General features: G+C 39.1%; 1 protein-coding gene and 1 long non-coding RNA gene across 4 annotated transcripts in view; one reads left to right on the top strand and one right to left on the bottom strand.

Annotated features, from left to right (window-relative positions):
* Positions 1-23,358, top strand: part of trim67 (tripartite motif containing 67) — a 74,519-nt gene that overhangs the window by 5,448 nt on the left and 45,713 nt on the right. For all 3 annotated transcript variants that reach the window (XM_061930002.1, XM_061930003.1, XM_061930004.1), the window contains exon 2: positions 22,149-22,244. In XM_061930002.1, coding sequence (XP_061785986.1) covers positions 22,149-22,244 — 96 coding nt within the window. The remainder of the gene's footprint in view (positions 1-22,148; positions 22,245-23,358) is intronic.
* Positions 20,811-21,260, bottom strand: LOC133576624 (uncharacterized). Its single transcript, XR_009811662.1, has 3 exons — positions 21,114-21,260; positions 20,999-21,041; positions 20,811-20,855 (listed from the first exon to the last, which is right to left on the bottom strand). It is a non-coding gene; the product is annotated as an uncharacterized lncRNA (long non-coding RNA).

The following is a 23,358-nucleotide window of genomic DNA, read 5'->3' on the forward strand; positions in this document are numbered from 1 at the left end:
TTATTATCATATTCATGTTAGCTCTATTTGTCAGCTGTCAGTTATTGCACTGGGTGCACAATAACAAAGTACCTTTAGCACCAGTTTAATTTCAAACACACTTTAAACAGGGTGTAGGGCAGGGGTGTCCAAACTATTTTTCACCAGTGGCCGCATACTGAAAAGTCAAAGCAGGTGGGAGCCAGTTTGATATCTTTTTTTGTTGTTGTAAAAAATACTAAAAACAAACATATATATTTGGTTAGAGTGTCCGCCCTGAGATCGGTAGGTCGTGAGTTCAAACCCTGGCCGAGTCATACCAAAGACTATAAAAATGGGACTCATTACCTCCATGCTTGGCACTCAGCATCAAGGGTTGGAATTGGGGGTTAAATCACCAAAATGATTCCTGAGCGTGGCCACTGCTGCTGCTCACTGCTCCCCTCACCTCCCAGGTGGTGGAACAAGGGGATGGGTCAAATGCAGAGGGTAATTTCACTACACCTAGTGTGTGTGTGACTATCAGTGGTACTTTAACTTTAACTTTAAAGACATAACATTGTGTAAGATTTGTGTTGTAGGTTACAAAGCATACTATTCTTAGTTACTAGTATGATAATATCAGCTTCTTCTCATCACATTACATATTTTTGCTGTTTTTTTCTTGAATTTTTACTGTTTTTTTGGTTTGATTTTATATTTGATTCTGTACTGGAGGCCAACAAAACTCTAGCTGCGGCCCACAAATAGCCTGCAAGCTCACATCATGGACACCCCTGAAGTCACGGGTCCCGTCTCCATTTCCAAATCAGTATTGGCCTGGAAAACATGGAAGACCCCTGCTCTAGAACCCCACTGCTAAAAAGACCCCCCGTCCCCGTTCTCCACTCCGGCTAGCCCCATCCACATCTTCACCTCCACTGGCTTAAAAGCAGCTTCTTGATTAAAGGGTGATTACGGTGATTTATGTTTAAACTGCATGTTCAATAATAATGCTTTTATTGAGTTCAAATGTCAGAGTGGGGGTCACTGTATTATGCTTATAGTATATATTTATACCATGAATTGATTAACGTTGACCCCGACTTAAACAAGTTGAAAAACTTATTCGAGTGTTACCATTCAGTGGTCAATTGTACGAAATATGTACTGTCCAGTGCAATCTACTAATAACAGTTTCAATCAATCAATCAATCAATCAATCAATCAATCAATCAATCAATCGATCTATCAAATAAGGTTCACCCTTAGCAGTATGCAAACATTGCAAAGGTTTGAGTTTGTAATTTTGTTGTCCAGTGAAGAGCCAAATAGGTCACTGGGGCAAATCTGCATGTTTGGAAGCCTGGAGTCATCCATTCATCATGTTACCTTCTTTTAGCTCTTAGCGTCCATTCCCCAATCATGTCTTTGTGTCTCTTCACCCCCCCCCCCCCCCCCCCCCCCCCCTTCTTCCCTTCCTCCATCTTTACACCCTCACGGCAGATATTCCCATAAATGAACCGTGAAAATCCCATCAGGGGACGAGGAGGTGAGTGGGCGTTGATAAGTAAATGGGCAACGTATGAATAAGACATGCACAGTGCTTTAGTTAATATGGCGTTCATTATTGCATAGTTGGTACCCAACTCTGTCCTTGGTTGACAAAAAGGGGGAACTAATCAGTTATTTTGGTACACTGTAGTACAATACAAACATTCAGTAATTCACAAAAAATAGAGTTTTCCAAACGTGGACCTAAGCCCTGCTAAATCAATTTGTAGCAGTGCCTTCTGTACAAACCACGAGGGTCAGCATATCACAAGAAAGACTGTTACACTTGTGCTGTCTGACTAGTTGTTTAAAAAAACAGGAACTTTCTTAGCATGTGAGCTAACGTTTCTAACCAGGAACAAAAAGTATTGCCGAAGTCCACGAAAAGTGGTTGTACAATATTACAGTTGTATTACAGTTAGGTATCTGTATCTATAGGGAAGTATGTAACATTTTCTGCAAGGAACTTTATATGTATAAATGTATATAATAAAATGTATATAATAAAAGCAGGGATGAGCAAAACAGCCTAAAATCTATATCGCAACATATATATTGCAGATTCTTTCAATAACAATACATATTATTATATAATATATATTATTTGGCACATAAATGATAATATATACATTTCAAAATAGATTACAAAGGCTCCTAATTCGGCTGCTGATTACAATTATAATCAGTTATGATTTATCAAATATTTAAATCATTTCCTTATTTTCTTTTATTACCTAAAATATTTTGAGCAAAATAAAGTCAGTAGTACTAAATAATAAAAAATAATCAAAAACAACCATTGGCTCTGATTTAAATAATTCGTTTTTTTCACTTAAGGGTCATATTATAATTTTTTACATTTAAAACACTTCCTTGTGGTCTACATAATATGTAATGGTGGTTCTTTGGTCAACATTTTGCACAATGTTTTACAGACCATCTTCAAGCCACTTTCTAACCATCTCTTGAGGATGCGTCTTATTTATGTGCCTCTTCTTCAACTGTCTTTTCCCCGTTAGCCATGTTGTAGTTTTTTAGCGCTTCCATATGGAGTCTACTGACAGATACAGTTAGTTAGAACTATACACTACTTTGTGTTAAAAATGGCAACAGCGGAGGATGCATGTACGAGCCCAAACAATCGTATTCATCTGATAAAAGATGAATAAAGACTTCAAATATTTTTCTGTTTTGTTTGATGAGTCGTTTTACTGCCGTGTTACAAGCACTGTTTGGAAACAATTATGGTTTGTAAACGAACATTTACAAAATCTTTCTATGTAAACGTACCCATATCTGCAGCTTATATGAAAACTTTTTTTTTCTTAGAGTCCGGAAAATACGAGAAATAGCTATTCACAGGAAATTAACAAGTAGATTAATAAAAGTTAGAGAGTGGATAATATAACATCAATTGTTAATGTGTCAGCATTGTCGCAATCTGTACACAACAGGAAAGAGGAGGTCGGCTCAATCCATAAATTGGTTATATCAGTATATGGTCGACACTAGAGAGATTTTTATTTTCTCTAAATCTTTTCTAATTTTGTTAATGTTTTCAATAAGGATCTAAAGGAGTTGTAGATAGAAGTTTTTGGTTTTGTTAAGTAATTGTCTACTATTGATTTTGGTTTTTTTTTTTTACAAAAAATTGTATGTTATAAAAGAGAATAAGAAACTTGTTTAAATGATGTGCTGATACTGTTAGACTGTCAATAGCACTCACCATCAATAAATGGAAAAAATTACAGTTAATACATGTGATTGGTGTCGACCGATCTCATGATCGGTATCGAAACCGGCAGCATAAAACCCTGATTGGAACATCCCCATCGTGACTACTGTACTCGTCTGTGTCTGTGTGTGTGCGTGTGTGTGTGTGTGTGTGTATAAGGTAAAGAATGACTAACACTGTGTCTGTCTTGTTTAAACAGACCTTCACTTGTTATTTCCACTATGACTCAACTTGCAGTGTGTGCATGTGTGTGTGTGTTTTTAATTTAGTTTTAAGGATCATACGGTTGATTAGTGAAGGACAAATCTTTCTATTTGGTACTTCATCAACACAAACAGATGTCAAGCATTTGGATTTTAATGTTTGTAGCCAATGAAACACATGAGTAGAGCAGCCTCAGGGGTTGGAAACCACACACGCACAAACGCACACAGACACACACACACACACACACACACACACACGCACACACACACACACACACACACACACACACACACACACACACACACACACACACACACACACACACTCTTGCATTTGTACCTTCTTGAGACTTGTGAAAAATGCCTACCTCTTTAGGACCACACTTTCTAGATACATAAACATTTTAATTTAAAACATTAATAATATATAGAAACAATGCAAATATCAGAAAGGTAAGTGAAGTGAAGGGAATTTCTCAAGTGACTCAAAGCGCTTTACATTGTGAAACCCAATATCTAAGTTAAATTTTTAAACCAGTGTGGGTGGCACTAGGAGCAGGTGGGTAAAGTGTCTTGCCCAAGGACACAACGGCAGTGACTAGGATGGTGGAAGCGGGGATTGAACCTGCAACACTCAAGCTGCTGACACAGCCGCTCTACCAACCCAGCTATACCGCCCCAAGCTTAAAGTTGTTTTTATTTTTTATTTGTAATTGGTTTGTAATCTTCATTATTTACTTCAAGTAATTACAGTATATACATATATATATATATATATATATATGTATTTTTTTTTTTTAAATTAATTTTGGCCAGAGGGGCACCACTTAAAATTTTTACACACACTTGTTATTTCACATGTTCACCAGAGGGGGAGCACTTTTAAAAGCGACACAGTCAATTTGAAAAATCCCTCCTTTTTGGGACCACCCTAATTTTGCTAGATTTCACCACCAGGGGTGCAAATGAGACATTCTCTATTAGATGCAATGGTTTTCCGTATTGCGACCATGATTTCGGTCCTAACTTGTTCACCGGCCCTCATATGGAAGGTACTTTTCCTTGTTGATGTCTCAAGAAGGGTAGAAATACAAGAACACACACACACACACACACACACACACACACACACACACACACACACACACACACACACACACACACACACACACACACACACACTAAGGGCATACATATGCAGAAGTGAAGCGAATGAACTTTCTCTTGCACAGGAAGACACACTGATCTAGTTTTGTTTGATCAGTCAAACTGAAAACACACTATTCATTTAAAGCACCCCCCCCCCCCCCCCACACACACACACGCACACCCCCGCGCGCACACACACACACACACACACACACACACACACACACACACATGACTGTTATTCAGCATTGAAATAAAATGCCATTTCTTGCAAAGTCACCATGGACTAAACTAAAGTGTATGTGCTGTATAGTCGGCCCAACCAAATACTTTATTCAATATGTATATGTAGATGCATGTATACATATATATAAATATATATATATATATATATATATATATATATATATATATAGTCTGTGACAACATGAAAAATGCTGTTATTGTGCATAACTTTGCCTGATGACAACGTTTCAGAGGGCTTTAACTGTGACGGGCCAGCTCGACTCACCTCGGGTGCAGCGCATTACACACACACACGCACACACACACGCACGCACGCACAGACACACACACACACACACACACACACACACACACACACACACACACACACACACACACACACAAACACACACACACACACACACACACACACACACACACACACACACACACACACACACACAATTTGTTACGCTGGACTTATTTCAGGATGGTCATCCGACTGACCGAGCTGCCGAGAGGCTTAGCAGAACCGCGAAGCTGATAACAAATATATTATTTCCGCTTCTGACCTCAGCATTCCGCATGTTATTCTGTAATCAATCTTAGGCTGTGAGGAAAATGGTAAAGGTCGGTTTAGCCTGGTGCTCAGAAAAGTTGTCAAAATAGAAGCTTTGCTCGGTGACAGATAATAATACTTCCATATACTTCACTTTGTTTCTTTAAGGCCACAATTTCTTGATCACTGTACCTCCACTTAAGAGCCGTTTGTTTGCTAGTTAGCCAGTTTACGCAATAACTACTCAAGAAATATTGGATGCAGTGGCGGGCCGTGCGTTTCCCACCTAGGCCTTCAGTGATGTCCGACTTCAATGATTACCTATCAAAATACCATCATTGATGTCACCACATGACCAATGTTCCCTCTTAGGTGTGCAATTGCGCACTGCTCAAGCGTCCTCTGCGCACGGCAAATCTATGCCACGCACAAAATCAAAGAAAAAAATAAGCGCATAACAATTTTCGACACGACACGAACACGACAGAGAAAACAGTTTTCGTCATCATTGTTCAAATATTGTAACGTCTGTCGAGACGCTTTGAGGACATGAATTCCATCGATCACTTTACTGAGCAAAACTCTTTATTGTCGGCCATAAACACATCACCAAAACATTAGTAAAAAAGAAAGATATCTAGCAAAACTGGTCATTTTCTGCAGTACAAACCAGACCAAAAGCAACTTTGTTATATCAACAGCAGCCGCTCACTCTTTCACACTTGCGCCAACACATGCACATATGGCACTTAGCCAGTGATGCGTTTACAGCCACACAAAAAGTCGGACAACTCCAACACCACACATAAAGTGTAATTCCAGGTCATTACACTATGATTTACCAATCAAATGTGTGCTTATTCTAGTGTCATTTATTAGGAATCTTAATTTATAATTATTAATCATGAAATGCTGTAAGTATATTAAATAAATACTAATAAAATATATTTTTTACAAACACGAAGTTGCAGGAATGTACACACGATCCCCTGCTTACATCTCATTGTGCAACATTTGAATGTTTTAATGGGAACTAAATGTAATGTCTGAAAGGGGTACACATTATTTCCAAAGCAGGACCTCCACCCAGACAAACAATACAAGTACACAGTTCATGAAAAACAATATTTTTTGTTATTGTCATTGTAAGTGGGCCTAAACACTTATATTAGAAAATAACCTCATGGAAATGACTGCTGTCATTTGATTATAATAATAAGAGAATGTTGTCTGTCTATTTGTGTTGGCCCTGCGATGAGGTGGGGACTTGTCCAGGGTGTACCCCGCCTTTTGCCCGAATGCAGCGGAGATAGGCTCCAGCACCCTCCGCGAGCCTGAAAGGGACAAGCGGTAGAAAATGGATGGATGGATGGAGATTTAACTTGTTATTTAGTCAGGTTTGGGACAGGTGTGCTGCTGGTGTAGCCACAGTGTGCACGTCTGATGTTGCTCACATGGGCTCCACTGAATGCTCAGGGAGTTTTTGCGTTTGCTCACACACATGAAAAATTAGAGGGAACATTGCACATGACCATTGCTGGAAAAATACTATACAGAACACATTTATGCACTACTGCGCATTGTACAAAACGGGTTATTTTCTGGCGCATATAAAAATCAATAAACGCGCATCAGCAAAAATTTTAAACGTGAATAAATAAAGAAATAGAATATCTCAACTCACATTTCATCTACAGCTGAGCTAGCTTCCGGGGTTGGCCGAGATGGTCTCACAAGATGTAGTTTGTCTTTAAATATCCTTTTTGAAAATGGCCTTGCAAATATATGTGTTGTCTTGTCTAATCATAAAAGATGCAGACGAGGCGTGTTGGCTGACTTCTTAAAGATTACTCCACAGCGTGCTCATCAAAAACATCCCGCTGCCGGCATGTCTACATTCAACAACCTAAACGGGGCTACTGCGCATGCTATTCACTACTGTGGCATGCTGGGTAATGGAGTTCTTATGTTACCTGGCTCATAACGTCACTATATATCTGCCTTAGGCCATCTAGAAGGCCTTACTGACAACAACTCGTGATCTGATTGGCTATCGCAACTGTCTGTCAACTGTATGTCCCCGTTCACTTACAGTGCAAAGACACCCATATTGTTGATTCTGAAGGCTCAGGCAGATTTGGTAAAGCATGGCAACATAAGCTAGCTGAATTCTGATTGGATAAAAACTCAGCGCTGAAAGGAGCATAATATGACATGAAGAGAATATGAATACCTTTAGATATTTAGGGAAAGTAAATAAAAAAAATACTTTATCTTTAATTATGATCATGATTTCTGGTGTATTTGGCCAGCAGAGAAGGCCTTGCTGGCTCTGACGGCACACCACTGATTGGATGGGTCTTGGGCCAAGGAATAATCTGTTCAATTTTGGAGTGGATTTGAATTCCATTGCGTTATTGTTTTACATTGCAAGGTCTTGTTCCAACATTTCGCTTAACTTCCCAGTAAATGACAGAATTCGGACATACAGTATATCCAGCCTGTTCGTAGTATTCACAGATTTGTTTTTCCTGCTTTGCAATTGTATATAATTAAATTTAAAAGTGGTTTGATTGCACTATCTGCCATGGAAAAATGGTACTGCAGCAATGAATCCAGCAGTTCACTTAACATTTTCCAGCAGGAAGATACTCTGACAAGATGTGTTGTTGTGTAACAATGTTTTGTGAGTACTGTAAACTGTATGTCTATAATTGTTTCCTGATGAGTACAACATAATTTAAATGTGCTCGATCAATTTAAGAGGTGTATCATTGGGTTAACAGTAAAGAAAAAAGGCTTTTCATGGGTGCATTCATTGTTAGTGTTATTTCGCAATCCCCTGCAAATAGCATGGATCTACTGCACACACTAGGGCTAAATTGGGGACCTAAGCAGAATTTTATTTGGGGTCCCCTCACTACAAAATGTGTTCACACATTTTATCAAGTGTGATACATGTTTAGTATTAAAACAAATCCAAGGGTAAACAAATTGTTCAATAATTTAGTGCAAAATAACAAATTCAATATACATTTGAAAACATTCCTGAAATAATTCAGATTGGGAATTTGACAGTGATGTGCCGTCAGGGCCAACAAGGCCTTCTCTGCTGGCCTAACATAGCCAGAAATCATGATCATAATTAAAGATAAAATAATTTTTTAATTTACTTTTCCTAAATATGTAAAATTATTTATATTCTCTTCATGTCATATTATGCTCCTTCCAGTGCTGTTGTTTTTAGTTTTATTTTGTATCCAATCAGAATTCAGCTTGCTTATGTTGCCATGCTGTACCAAATCTGCCGGAGGAATCAACAATGTGTGCCCGTTCACTGTAAGTGAACGGGCACACATAGTTGATAAACAGTTGCGATAGCCAATCAGATCTAGGGATGTCCCATAATGGCTTTTTGCCGATATCCGATATTCCGATTTTGTCCAACTCTTTAATTACCAATACCGATATCAACCGATACCGATATCAACCGATATATTATGCCTAATTTGGAAAACCAGGTATGGTGAAGATAAGGTACTTTAAAAAAAAACCTTCCATCCATCCATTTTCTACCGCTTATTCCCTTTGGGGTCGCGGGGGGCGCTGGAGCCTATCTCAGCTACAATCGGGCGGAAGGCGGGGTACACCCTGGACAAGTCGCCACCTCATCGCAGAGCCAACACAGATAGACAGACAACATTCACACTCACATTCACACCCTAGGGCCAATTTAGTGTTGCCAATCAACTTATCCCCAGGTGCATGTCTTTGGAGGTGGGAGGAAGCCGGAGTACCCGGAGGGAACCCACGCAGTCACGGGGAGAACATGCAAACTCCACACAGAAAGATCCCGAGCCCGGGATTGAACCCAAGGCTACTCAGGACCTTCGTATTGTGAGGCAGATGCACTAACCCCTCTGCCACCGTGAAGAAAAATAAAAAAATATAAAAAAAAACCTAATAAAATAAAATAAGATAAATAAATTAAAAACATTTTCTTGAATAAAAAAGAAAGTAAAACAATATAAAAAGAGTTACATAGAAACTAGTAATTAATGAAAATTAGTAAAATTAACTGTTAAAGGTTAGTACTATCAGTGGACCAGCAGCACGCACAATCATGTGTGCTTACGGATTGTATCCCTTGCAGACTGTATTGATATATATTTATATATAATGTAGGAATCAGAATATTAATAACAGAAAGAAACAACCCTTTTGTGTGAATGAGTGTGAATGAGTGTAAATGGGGGAGGAAGGAAAAAACAAACAAAAAAAACCAAAAATAAACGCTACCGATAATAAAAAAAACGATACCGATAATTTCCGATATTACATTGTAACGCATTTATCGGCCGATATTATCGGACATCTCTAAATATATATATATATATATATATATATATATATATATAATCAGATCACAAGTTCTTGTCAGTAAGGCCTTCTAGCCGGCCTCACGTTGAACGTGACATTTACGCGTCCTGTGATTAGATACTCACCGGGATCGTTAGCGGAGGAATTTGAGAACACATAGAGTTGATAGACGGTTGCGATAGCCAACCAGATCACAAGTTGTTGACAGTAGCCTATCTAAGTAGCCTGATGTTAACGAGACTGTGAATCCAAAGTGAGTATCCATTCTCAGTTTAAATTTAGCAGGAAGCAGGAAGTGTTGCGCCGTAGTCAGACCGGGAAAGCAGAGAAGGAGAACAAAATGTTGATTAGGTGGCAGATATATATTTGCAAGGCCATTTTCAAGAAGGATATTTAAAGAGAAACTACATCTTGTGAGACCATGTCGACCAACCCCGGAAGCTAGCTCAGCTGCTCTGGCGATGAAATGGGGAAATGCTCGCCATTTCCACTCGAATAAGCCGACTACGAGGAGTACCACTGGCTAAAAAGGCGTCGAATAGGTGCTACAAATTTTGAGTTAAAATATTTTATTTTTGCACTGTTAATATGTTTTTTGCAATTTTAATTTTAACAGCACCACATAAGATATGTTTTAATTGCTGATGCGTTTTAATAAAGTTTTAAATGTGCTAGAAAATAACCCATTTTGTACACTTTTGATGTATTCAATGCCCAGTAGGGCGTAAATGTGTTCCTGTATAGTATTTCTCCAGCAATGGTCATGTGGTGACATAAATGATGGTATTTTGAAAGGTAATCATGTAAGTCGGACATCACTGAAGGCCTAGGTGGGAAACGCATGGCCCGCCACTGTAATTTGACCCAGTACAAGTGCATTACAAGACCAGCATTAATGCTGCGTGCCACAGGGAGAATATGGAGGGACATTTGGCATTATATTCTCATCAGTTACAGATAGGAAGAGGCTAGGAATAAGTTTCTGGTTAAATTAATGTGAAGCGATTTGCGTATATCTGAAGGGGGGTTCCTGCACAGCAGGTACAGTATCTATGAAGGTGTACAATCTGGATGTTTGGCCTTGAAGGAGGTCTGCACGTACAATGAGTTGTTTTATACCGGGTTGCCTCCGCTCTAATAAAAGTGGTTCGTTGTCTACTTGGTTACATAAATTTGTAGTGCCCAGAAACGGTGACGGATACCGTAATTCAAAACAGAATTTAAAAACAATATTTACATAATGTATGTATTTTAAATTATGTCAAAATGATTTATCACATAAAAAATGGTTAGAATAAAAAAAAAAAAGTGTTATTATTATTATTCTAAAAATGCTTTTCGACATCATATACATGCCTGGTACTCTCTTCAATTGAATAAAGACACTGTAAATGACTTAATATGGTTCATTAAGACTGGGTATACAAAACATTGTAATAAACTAAAAATGATGCCTACCAAAAATGTTTTGGGGAAAGTGACTTCTGCAGTGACAGTATGATGCACACACGTGTAGACAGTACACACACACACACACACACACACACACACACACACAACCACTCACACGCACACTTAAAGTAACTCAAGGCTGTGCTGCTGGACGTGAACACTGTATGTAGGTTAATGCATGCTTTGTTGCACTTCCTCTGCTCTCTAGCGCACAACCAGCACTTTGAACATAGGAAGCACTGTGTGTGTGTACACACACACACGGATATATATGCATATATATACGTATATATATATATATATATATATATATATATATATATATATATATATATATACACATATATAAACGTATCTGTGTGTTGTGTGTAACAGTAGTCATCCAAATATAGTTGAGCGTGTGTGTGATTTATTTTTGGCAACTCTGCTCCAGACCTCGTAGGAGCATCCTATTGTAGAACAATGAGCCGTGTAACCATGGATACGAGCCGCCATGAATTTAAAAGGAGGCAGAAATAAATAAATAAACAAAATGATTAGTCTGACATAATTTAATTGACTCTTGTAGTATGCCAATTATGACCTCTGTAAAGCACCCACCTCCTGCATGCATTCATACAGATGAGCAGCCGATCAATTATTGATCGGAAAGGGGTGGGAATGGGGGCTGCTCGGGCTGGTCCTACTTGCTGCAGCTCCTCTGTTGCTGGGGTGATCTCTGGAGAAGAAGTGAAGGCTGAGTAGTTAAAAGTGTGAGTCACTCTTCCTCCTGGTGCTCGCTCAGCCTCCTCATCCTCGCCTGCGTTTATGGAAGGTGACGGGCGAGCGAGACGACGTTTGGCTCTCGAAAAGTGAAGGTGGTGAAGGGTCTCGTCGGAAGGAGCAAAATCTGTTGAGAGGATTCGATAGTCAGTCATGGTGGCTGAATTCATGTTGTTTATTACAGAAGATGTGTCAGCAAGCATTTTTATGATGGTGTATGTTGTCAAGGGACAATATTCCAGAGAGAGGTAACTACTGGATATATAGTAAATCCTTGTTAATTGGTTCCGGGCCTGACAGTGGTAAATACATTTCAAGGAGGTAGGAGTTATTAATCATTATTAGACTATATGCATAGCTACAGCATAAAACAACTTCTAAACATGTTTTTTTTAACATTATGAGAACCCTCCAGACCAGGGGTGTCAAACGTGCAGCCGGAAGGCCGGATCAGGCCCGCGAACAGGTTTTATCCGGGCCGCGGGATGAGTTTGCTAAGTATAAAAATTAACCTGAAATTTTGGAATGAAAGAAACAGCTGTTCTAAATGTGTCCACTGGATGTCGCAATAGCAATTATTTGTATCATTGTAGATGATGCTACAAATGTACAAAATAAACCACATGATGTTAGTACACCAGTCGAGGAAAATGATCAAACTACATAAATAGCGTACTATAATTTGATTTTGATATCATTTTTTTATCCTGATAGATTGAAAATTAACACCAATGAGTTGACTGATGAACATTATCACATAATTTATTCAGAAAATATAAATAACGACAAATAAATATAGAATACTTTTAACCGCAACATGTAAGTGTACAAAAACCCAACAAAATCATCATTTGTACAATTTCAGAATGTGCTTGTTCTATTTTTAAACAAAGAAAACAATCTGAAATTGTCTTTATTTTCAAGTTATCGTGCCGTGATTTTACCAGTCCGGCCCACTTGGGAGCATACTTGCCAACCTTGAGACCTCCGATTTCGGGAGGTGGGGAGTGGGGGGCGGGGGGCGGGGAGCGTGGTCGTGGTGGGGCGGGGGCGTGGTTGGGGGCGTGGTTAAGAGAGGAGGAGTATATTTACAGCTAGAATTCACCAAGTCAAGTATTTCATATATATATAAGAAATACTTGACTTTCAGTGAATTCTAGCTATATATATATATATATATATATATATATATATATATATATATATATATATATATATATATATATATATATATATATATATATATACATATATATATATAAATAAGAGAAATACTTGAATTTTAGTGTTCATTTAGGGCTTCACGGTGGCAGAGGGGTTAGTGCATCTGCCTCACAACACGAAGGTCCTGAGTAGTCTTGGGTTCAATCCCGGGCTTGGGATCTTTCTGTGTGGAGTTTGCATGTTCTCCCCGTGACTGCGTGGGTTCCCTCCGGGTACTCCGGCTTCCTCCCACCTCCAAAAGACATGCACCTGGGGATAAGTTGATTGGCAACACTAAATTGGCCCTAGTGTGTGGATGTGAGTGTGAATGTTGTCTGTCTATCTGTGTTGGCCCTGCGATGAGGTGGCGACTTGTCCAGGGTGTACACCGCCTTCCGCCCGGTTGTAGCTGAGATAGGCTCCAGCGCCCCCCGCGACCCCAAAAGGGAATAAGCGGTAGAAAATGGATGGATGGATGGATTTATTTACACATATACACACACATAACACTCATCTACTCATTGTTGAGTTAAGGGTTGAATTGTCCATCCTTGTTCTATTCTCTGTCACTATTTTTCTAACCATGCTGAACACCCTCTCTGATCATGCATTCTGCTTCGTCTCCTTGTTGTGTGCGCAGTTGTGCACTGCACTCTCTACAAGCCCTAGATGTTATTGTCACATATGCATGTACAGTAGATGGCAGTATTGTCCTGTTTAAGAGTGTCACAACATTGCTGTTTACGGCAGACGAAAACGTGACTGCTGTTGTTGTGTGTTGTTACCGCGCTGGGAGGACGTTAATGAAACTGCCTAAAAATAAACCCACATAAGAAACCAAGAACTCGCCCTCGGTCATTCTACAGTTATAACGTGATTGGGCAGGCACGCTATTTATATTGTGGGAAAGCGGACGTGAAAACAGGCTGTCCACACGTCACTCGGGTCCGCATGGAGCTGGAGGGGGCGTGGACTCCAGCTCCGCCTGAATTTCGGGAGATTTTCGGGAGAAAATTTGTCCCGGGAGGTTTTCGGGATAGGCGCTGAATTTCGGGAGTCTCCCGGAAAATCCGGGAGGGTTGGCAAGTATGCTTGGGAGTAGAATTTTCTCCAAGTGGCCCCCGATCTAAAATGAGTTTGACACCCCTGCTCACGACATAAAATTTCTTGGATTTAAATGACGTCACGTCAGGCTCAATAAATATGCGTGGTGGTCAAGCTAGCGTCTGTTCTCAATAGGTACTTGGCGCCATTTAGCCTTTCTCAAAGAAACATGCCCTATGCTACATTGTTTTTGACCGTACGAACCGTTCAAATCACAAAATTGTAAATGTTTTTGCAGAGTTCCTCGAGAGGTAATCAAAAAGAGCGGAAGAGTGCAAGATTTTTGTTAAATGTTTGATTTATACACTTTAAACGTTTATTATTTTCCATTTAAGTATTCACTTTTGATATTATTTGTGTTTTATCTAGTTTTGGATTTCTTAAAACGCGGTGTTTCAAAATGCGCCAACTCTGCGAGTCTAAATAAAATAAAGCAAATGTGAGCAAAAGCTAAAAAAGTTAAGCTTTTACCAAAGGCAACAATCATATATGAAGCTTTCAGCACATACACATTGTTGACATCTGTAGTTATCCATCCATCCATTTTCTACCGCTTGTCCCTTTCGGGGTTGCGGGGGTGCTGAAGCCTATCTCAGCTGCATTCGGTAGTTATATTTTGATAAAGATGGGGAAAACACGCATACTCATAAACGATGCGTACAACAGCAAAAACGCAACAAACATGGCAGTAGATGCAAAGTTAAATCATGAAATGCAACCTTACCATTAACACAGCCACCCACAAAAAAGTTGGAGACATCCATGCTTTTCCAAGTTTTCATCTTTTTTGTCGTGTAGAATGACATCTGGACATGTCTGGGAACTTCACCCACGTATAATCGTGAATATTACCAGACAGGGCCTCACCTGCCATCATGGAAAAAAATTTTTTTTTAAAGAAAAACAATTAATTAAATTGTTATATGTATCCAGTGATTATACTATAAAGTTATTTTCCATTTAACTTCACCAGTTTTAGATTATTTTTATTCAAAATCGCTGAATTTTCACATTTGCCGTTCAAATACTGAGAAGAGACGGTGCGGTGATCAGCAGCCAGTTGAGGCACGTCACTCAGTTGTGCCTCAACATGGATTGCGGACTCGGCTAACTGCTGGCCTGCTGTGCAGTGAGACCGTATTGCTATATGAACTATATTATACATTTCCATAGTTTAGTTAGCTGAGGTATATAATGTACAGTGTATTTTGTCAACAACTGTATGTGTGCAACGTATTTCTTGTGCTGAGCAATCATAAAACTGCTGCGAAGACGCACTGTGTGAGGCTCGCAGTAATCCCGCCTCCTGGTGCCGGTTAATGCACCTCTGCCGCAGAATGCACCCCCCGACGGGAGCGCCACACCAACCAAAGCCCACACACAAACCCTCCACGTACAAGACCGAATCCACCCAAAAAAAGTCACTTAACAAGAAGCCAAAAAGTGCAAAAACAACAATGCTCGCGCCGGAGGAGCCGTGAACGACTGCAGGGACACAAAATTAGGTACACCTGCAGACTGCAGCACGGATTTCATATTTCATTCATTCACAACTCCTCCAACACGAACACCACTGTTCCCGCACTTATAAGTAGAGGTAAGACCATAATAACGTTTTTTTAATTAAATGTGCTTTTTTGTGTGCTACAGTTTGTATGTGTAAAGTTAAAGTTAAGTTAAAGTACCAATGATTGTCACACACACACTAGGTGTGGTGAAATTTGTCATCTGCATTTGACCCATCCCCTTGCTCACCCCCTGGGATGTGAGGGGAGCAGTGGGCAGCAGCCGCGCCGTGCCCGGGAATAATTTTTGGTCATTTAACCCCCAATTCCAACCCTTGATGCTGATTGCCAAGCAGGGAAGAATGCTGGTATGAGCTTTTAAACATAACCCGTTAACTGCTGCCAATCAAATGGTGAATAAGATACTCTTTAGGGTTCATATGTTTGTAAATGTGATGAAGTCAGTGCCTCACCAGTCATGAACCTCACTGCACGTCACTGCCAGACAGACAGATAAAGTCTAGGGATCTATTCCCTTGCATAGTTAGATTTTTTTTGCTCACATCTGCTTTTTGCAGGAAGATCTAGGCCTCTTGTGTACTCAGATAGTTTGCACACTGCTTGCTGTTCAACAGCCATCTTGGCTTGGTTGACTCCCGCTGTTTTTCACTTCCGGGAAGAAGTCACATGATGGAATACAAGCAATAGTCACCTTTACACTCGTAAAGGCAGGACTGGTTGCGGCCTGAAGCTCAGCCAATAGGTCGCCTTGATACTGAACTACTCTGATTGGTTTGGTATCACTTAGTGGCCAATATTTACCTGTCAGTTTTATATTTTTAGTTTACTTAGACATTTTTATGCTTAATTTAGGCTAAAAAAACATAGAATATGCTATTTAAAATATCGCAAAGCTGCAAACTTGGAAGTGCAATGTGGCGAGGGTCTATTGTACTTTAGAGTAGACAGTGTACAGCTTGTATAGCAGTATAGATGTACCAACCACTGAAAATAAGGCAACACACAGCAAACTATTGTCTACATATTGTAGCTGGCAACACTTATTTGTCCCTTGAGAATTTTTAATAAAATAAAATGTGCCTTAATCTTCATATTTGAATGCTAAACTATATATTAGGTTAGCGCTCAGCAGGTCAACAAGGAGGTTGAGCGACAGCGTGTAAGTCGTTGATGACAAAGCAGCAGAAGATTGTCAGGCGGCGGAAAATGAGAGGATGAAGAGTAGGAAAGGGAAAGCAGATTGTTTTTGACCTCCCGCCTTATGAGAACTGCTAATACTAATAAATAAAAAAAAAAACACAGCTGGCTTAGGACAGAATATCATTCAGCTAGACAGCAAGTCACGTGTAGTTAAAGACACGATAAGTAACAATTTGAGTTCAAAATAACATGTACACTCTACACCAGGGGTGTTAAATGTACGGCCCGTGGGAAGGATCAGGCTGGAAAACAGGTTTTATCCGGCCCGCGGGATGAGTTTGCTAAGTATGAAAATAAGCCGAAATTTTTCAATGAAAGAAATCGCTGTTCTAAATGTGTCCACTAAATGTCACAATAGCAATTATTTGTATCTTTGTAGATAATGCTACATATGTACACATAAATAAACCACATGATGTTAGTACACCAGTCGAGGAAAATGATCAAACTACATGATTAACATCCTGTAATTTGATTTTGATATTATTTTTTTTATCTTGGTAGACTGAAAATTAACACCAATGAGTTGACTGATGAACATTATCACATAATTTATTCAGAAATTATAAATAACGACAAATAAAGATAGAATACTATTACTGCAACATGCAAGTGTAAAAAGCAACAACAACAACAACATTATGATTTGTACATTTTCAGAACATGCTTGTTCTATTTTTAAACAGAGAAAACAATGTGAAGTTGTCTTTATTTTTAAATTATCGTGCAGGGATTTTACCAACCGGCCCACTTGGAAGTAGATTTTTCTCCATGTAGCCCCCGATCTAAAATGAGTTTGACACCCCTGCTCTACACTGACTTTAGAGGTCTATATTAATATTGGTGGACCAGCCAGGAACAGTGAAGCATGAAGATGCACTTGGGGAGAAGCAAAACGTGTTGCACCCCCTCCCCCATTTCCACTCATCCGGATGTCCCTCGGGGGTCGTTTTGACAAGGTCGACATTAACCACTTGGGGCTGACAGCCTTTTGTTCTCTTGTGGTGGTCTTTTTGGATGGGGATCTAGTCCCGAAAAATGCATTGTATAGACAAAAGTGAAAAAAAAGTGAAATCAGAGATTACTGATGCTGGACCGATGCTGTTCTATATGTTCACTTCAATGACAGGCCAAATGTGAGGGGCTAGTTTTTTCACACCTAACTCATCAAAGCGTGCTTCAAAGAAGCTTGCTTTCTGAACTTTCTGAACTAGAACAGAAAAGGATCTTGTGCCAAGCTGGAAGCATACAGTTATCCAAAATGTCTTGCTGGAGATGAAGAATCAAGTCCTGATTAGCGTCAATCGTCTGACAAAAGAGAGACATTCATTGGCTGCAAAGAATGTGACAGACGGAATAAACGTACGCCGTCTACGCAAGCAGATAATGGGGGTAACACGACTCCACTAGTTTGGAGGAGGAGAAAAGGTCAAGAGGAGGAGAACAAAGAGAACAAAGCAGTGAAGAAGTGGACTGACTTGTTACATTTTACCCCGCTTCTGAAGTCCTAATTGTGATTGTGGTCCTCATTGTGTCCTACTGGCTTCTTGAAACGCTATTCAGTTCTCACTTCTGCTCATTAATGATTAGAATAATAATTGGAGTGGTGACACAATATGGGGCAGAAGGGTGCACATTTTTGTCATAAAACTCAGATAACTTCGTTCTGGTCCAAATGAGCTTAAGCTGGCCTTAGTGGAAGTCCATAATAGCCAAGTATATTTAACACACAAGAAATTGGACTTGGTTGACTGCGCCGTCTCTGTTCAATGCAGGAAACAGAGAAAAAACGCAATGATCTGTCATCTATTAAAACGTACGTTATTATATTGTGTCCTTGGGCAAGACACTTCTCCCCTTGCTCCTGATGGCTGCTGGTTAGCGCCTTGCATGGCAGCTCCCGCCATCAGTGTGTGAATGGGTGTGTGAATGGGTGAATGTGGAAATACTGTCAAAGCGCTTTGAGTACCTTGAAGGTAGAAAAGCGCTATACAAGTATAACCCATTTATCATTATTTATTATATAATTTTTTTTTATCATACACGTGCATCAATAATTTAATTATCTTTGAAAAGTTTATGTCGGTGGTTCCAATTCAAAGGTCAAAATTTCACGACACACAGAGTGAGATATTCATTATTTATTTACTGTATATATATATATATATATATATATATATATATATATATATATATATATATATATATATATATATATATATATATAATTTATTTACTGTATATATATATACAGAGTAAATAAATTATATATATATACACAGTAAATAAATTATATATATATATATATACATATATAATTTATTTACTGTATATATATATATATATATATATATACACAGTAAATAAATTATATATATATATATATATATATATATATATATATATATATATATATATATATATATATATATACAGTAAATAAATTATATATATATATATATTTTTTTCAAATTAATCTTCATATGTCTTACTTGTATTTTTTTCTTTATCTCTACATATTGTTCTTACTATTTTACAAGTTTTATTATTTTTATTTTCCAACGTTCCTCAGATGAGCCATCTGCCTCAGGGGTTATCGGCCGTGCCTGGGGGGGGGGGGGGGGGGGGGGCGCTTTTGTGTCCGCGTCCTGGTGGCCATGGTCTAATGACCTTCTGGTTCAGATGGCTCCTGTGATAGTGTTTACACACATGTCTCCTCTGTACTCAGCCATGTAATCATTTGTCCAAATAGTTGCATAGGTGTGTATGTTGTGTGGGTGTATGTGTGCGTGTGTGTGTGTGTGTGTGTGTGTGTATGTGTGTGTGTGTGTGTGTGTGTGTGTGAGATTGTGTTTGGTGTCTGTATCTGTGTGTACGCATGTGATAATGGGTGATTTGGGTCATTGGGGTATTGTCTTTAACTTTGTAAAGCCCTTTGCGTTGCATGTCTTTTATGGATGAAAAGCGCTTTAAAAATAAAATTTGATTGATTGATTGATTGATTGATTGACATTTCAACATATTTATTATATTCTCCATAGTTTAGAGGAAGCTTACAGCTAATAAAAAGCCCAAATTCATTATCTCATAACATTAGAAAACATGTCAAAAAGTTCATTATAAATAAGAAAACAAAATAAAAATTGTGAAAATAATCAAAACTACTGGTTCCGGCTGTAATTAGTAAATGAACTGCAACAACTTTCCGAGCCTTTAAATTGCATTATATGAAAACCTGAGCAAACTCGACAGCGCACGTACAGCTGATCTGCTAAACTTGCGCACTAAGGTATGTCTCTAAAATGAGCAAAATAAGGAGCACAGCTCATTAAGTGTTCAGAATAATAGTGTGCTGATTTTTAGAACGCCCACAACACTGGAAGGTGAAGATACAAATATTGTAATTTTGCACTCGCAATTTGATTTATCTAGACTGAAATTGTTTTGCGTTGCGTGCTAACTGGCACAAACGGCTGTGCTGCGATCATTGAGTAGGTGATCACTGCTATATTAGATGGTGGAGAAAATCCTCTGTTTGTACTTGTACTGTCAAAAATTTAAAAAATTAACATATTCAGTAATGACATTCTATAACTGCTGGATGATTTAAAGGGCCGATTAAAACGAATTGTTTCATTTTGGAATCTGTTTTTGTAATGGTGTAAAAAGTAGCATAAAACGATGAATATTAAATGTTATTAAAAATGTAATTATGAGTGGATGCAATCTTCAGGTAATCGATGGCACTTGTGGTCTGACACTTAGTGGGGAAAAAACTATGGTGTGAATTTTACCTCGTTAGTTAGGATCAATGTGAACAGCCAGAGGTGGTCTCAGAGAATCTAAGGGATTAGAATTGCACAATTTAATCATTTGTGTGTGGTTTGCTGCTTTTTTAATTGCTTTGTCTAGAATTTGCTGATTTTGCTGCTTTCAAAACGCTTCTAAATGCACAAAAATAAAATAGTAAAACAAAAGTAGTGACCTCTTCCTGGGTGCATGATGAGACTGCGCCTCCTCCTCTTCCACTGAAGAAAGAAGCAAAAATTAATGAATGAGTGAGGACGAGCAGGTGGCGCTGGTAAACAAATCAAGCAAACCCTAAGCGAGGCAGCCGTGATGATGATGATGGTGATGATGATCCAGGAAATCCCTAGTCCGTCATCCGCCTCGTTAGCATCGACTTGGCGTGATGGTGGGCCCTCACACCGGCCAACAGCTTGTCATGCCAGATGGTCTCCATGGCAACCGGCTCCACAGAAGGTTGGACTTGATTTGTGAGTCGTCCTGGACGTGCACGGGGGGAGGGATAGCACCACCGGGCGTGCACGTGAGGGAAGGGGATTATGACAATAAATAAAATATAAGAACATTAAAACATTATAGGGCTATACTTCATTGTGTGAGGCGTTCAAATGGTGTTGGGAATTTTTGATACCATTTAGAAATTAAAGCATCTACTGGCTTGTGTGTGTGTGTGTGTGTGTGTGTGTGTGTGTGTGTGTGTGTGTGTGTGTGTGTGTGTTAGAGGAAGTAGTGAAGGTGAAAATGTGGGCGGGACCACAGTCGGCAGATTTATCAGCAGTGAGCACGTGTGTGTAATTGTGTTTCCTTTGTGTTGTCTAAAACTGTTGTCAACATTTACACACAAAAGGCCCCAGTGCTCTTCGTAAAAATGTTTTTGTCAATAAATCGAATGGATGTATTGATTATTGATTGTATTTGAAGCATCAATACAAACTGACTAAGTCATCGGGGTTGGTTTCCATTCACAAAAATGTGTCCCCATCGGCTAAATGAGAATAGTAATGAAGTCATTTAGTTTTGATTCATTAAGGGAAGTTCATTATCTTAGAACGAGTCCATCTCTATTCCTTAAGGCACACTAATGTTCCCTGCATTGGATGGCAAAGTAACCTTTTTCAGGATGAAACATATGCATTTAAGTTACCAACATGGCAAAAACCAAGTGTCCATTCAACAAAAGAAGACCCTGATGTTTATTTTGCCCTTTCCCTCCCCACTTTAGTGTATTGTAATACTACATTATACACTAATATGTTGTTTTTAGGCTCTCAATACAGATAATGACAGAAAACACATTCTAAACAAGATTACATTGTTTTTTCCTGCAGTGTCAGCTCTCGCAGGCCCTTAATGGCGTTTCGGACAAAGCCAAAGATGCCAAGGAGTTCCTGGTCCAGCTCAAGAACATGCTGCAGCAGATTCAGGTAACATATCTACTGTACATGCTTTACTAGGTGCACAGTCTAATGAGCCGCATCATAATTTCACTTGTTACAAGATAGTAATGTTCAGAGTTTAGGTATTCTTTGAACAATTTGTGTATTATTGCGGTTGCAGTTGCTGCACTGTTGATGCTGTTGTTGCCTCAGGAGTTGTGTGGCGAGTGCAAAGTCGCTGGGGCATGTCGCTGTCGCTGCAGTTCTTTCGACTAAACAGCAAACAAGGCTTTTTGTTCACGCCATATTACGGATTCTTGCATTGTACAAAGTCGTGTGACAAACAAATACTCAAAATAAGTCACTTCAGTGTTAATTATTCCTTCTGGGGGGAAGGAAACATCCCCATCATTACCAAAGTAGTACTCGTTCAATCCGCTCAAACACATTGTGTTATTAACTCTTTTTGCATTGCAGGGATGACTAAAGCACAGGATATTAATGACCTCTGCCAAACATTAAATACAGATTAATTAATGAGACGTAATACTAAATCTTTTCCATATTTATGTCAGGCCTTGCTTCCCTCTTTTCCTTGAAACATTGATTATTGTGTCCAAACAGCTCAATTTTTGTTTCATCTGACATCACATGGACAAAGATAAAACCTTCTGGAGGAAAGTTCTGTGGTCAGATGAAACAAAAATTGAGCTGTTTGGCCACAATACCCAGCAATATGGTTGGAGGAGAAAAAGTGAGGCCTTTAATCCCAGGAACACCATACCTACCGTCAAGCATGGTGGTGGTAGTATTATGCTCTGGGCCTGTTTTGCTGCCAATGAAACCGGTGCTTTACAGAGAGTAAATGGGACAATGAAAAAGGAGGATTACCTTCAAATTCCTCAGGATAACCTAAAATCATCAGCCCGTAGGTTGGGTCTTGGGCGCAGTTGGGTGTTCCAACAGGACAATGACCCAAAACACACGTCAAAAGTGGTAAAGGAATGGCTAAATCAGACTAGAATTAAGGTTTTAGAATGGTCTTCCAAAAGTCCTGACTTAAACGTGTGGACAATGCTGAAGAAACAAGTCCATGTCAGAAAACCAACAAATTTAACTGAACTGCACCAATTTTGTCAAGAGGAGTGGTCAAAAATCTAAC

The sequence above is a fragment of the Nerophis lumbriciformis genome, linkage group LG34 (genome assembly GCF_033978685.3).
Source record: "Nerophis lumbriciformis linkage group LG34, RoL_Nlum_v2.1, whole genome shotgun sequence".
NCBI classification, from domain to species: Eukaryota; Metazoa; Chordata; class Actinopteri; order Syngnathiformes; family Syngnathidae; genus Nerophis; species Nerophis lumbriciformis.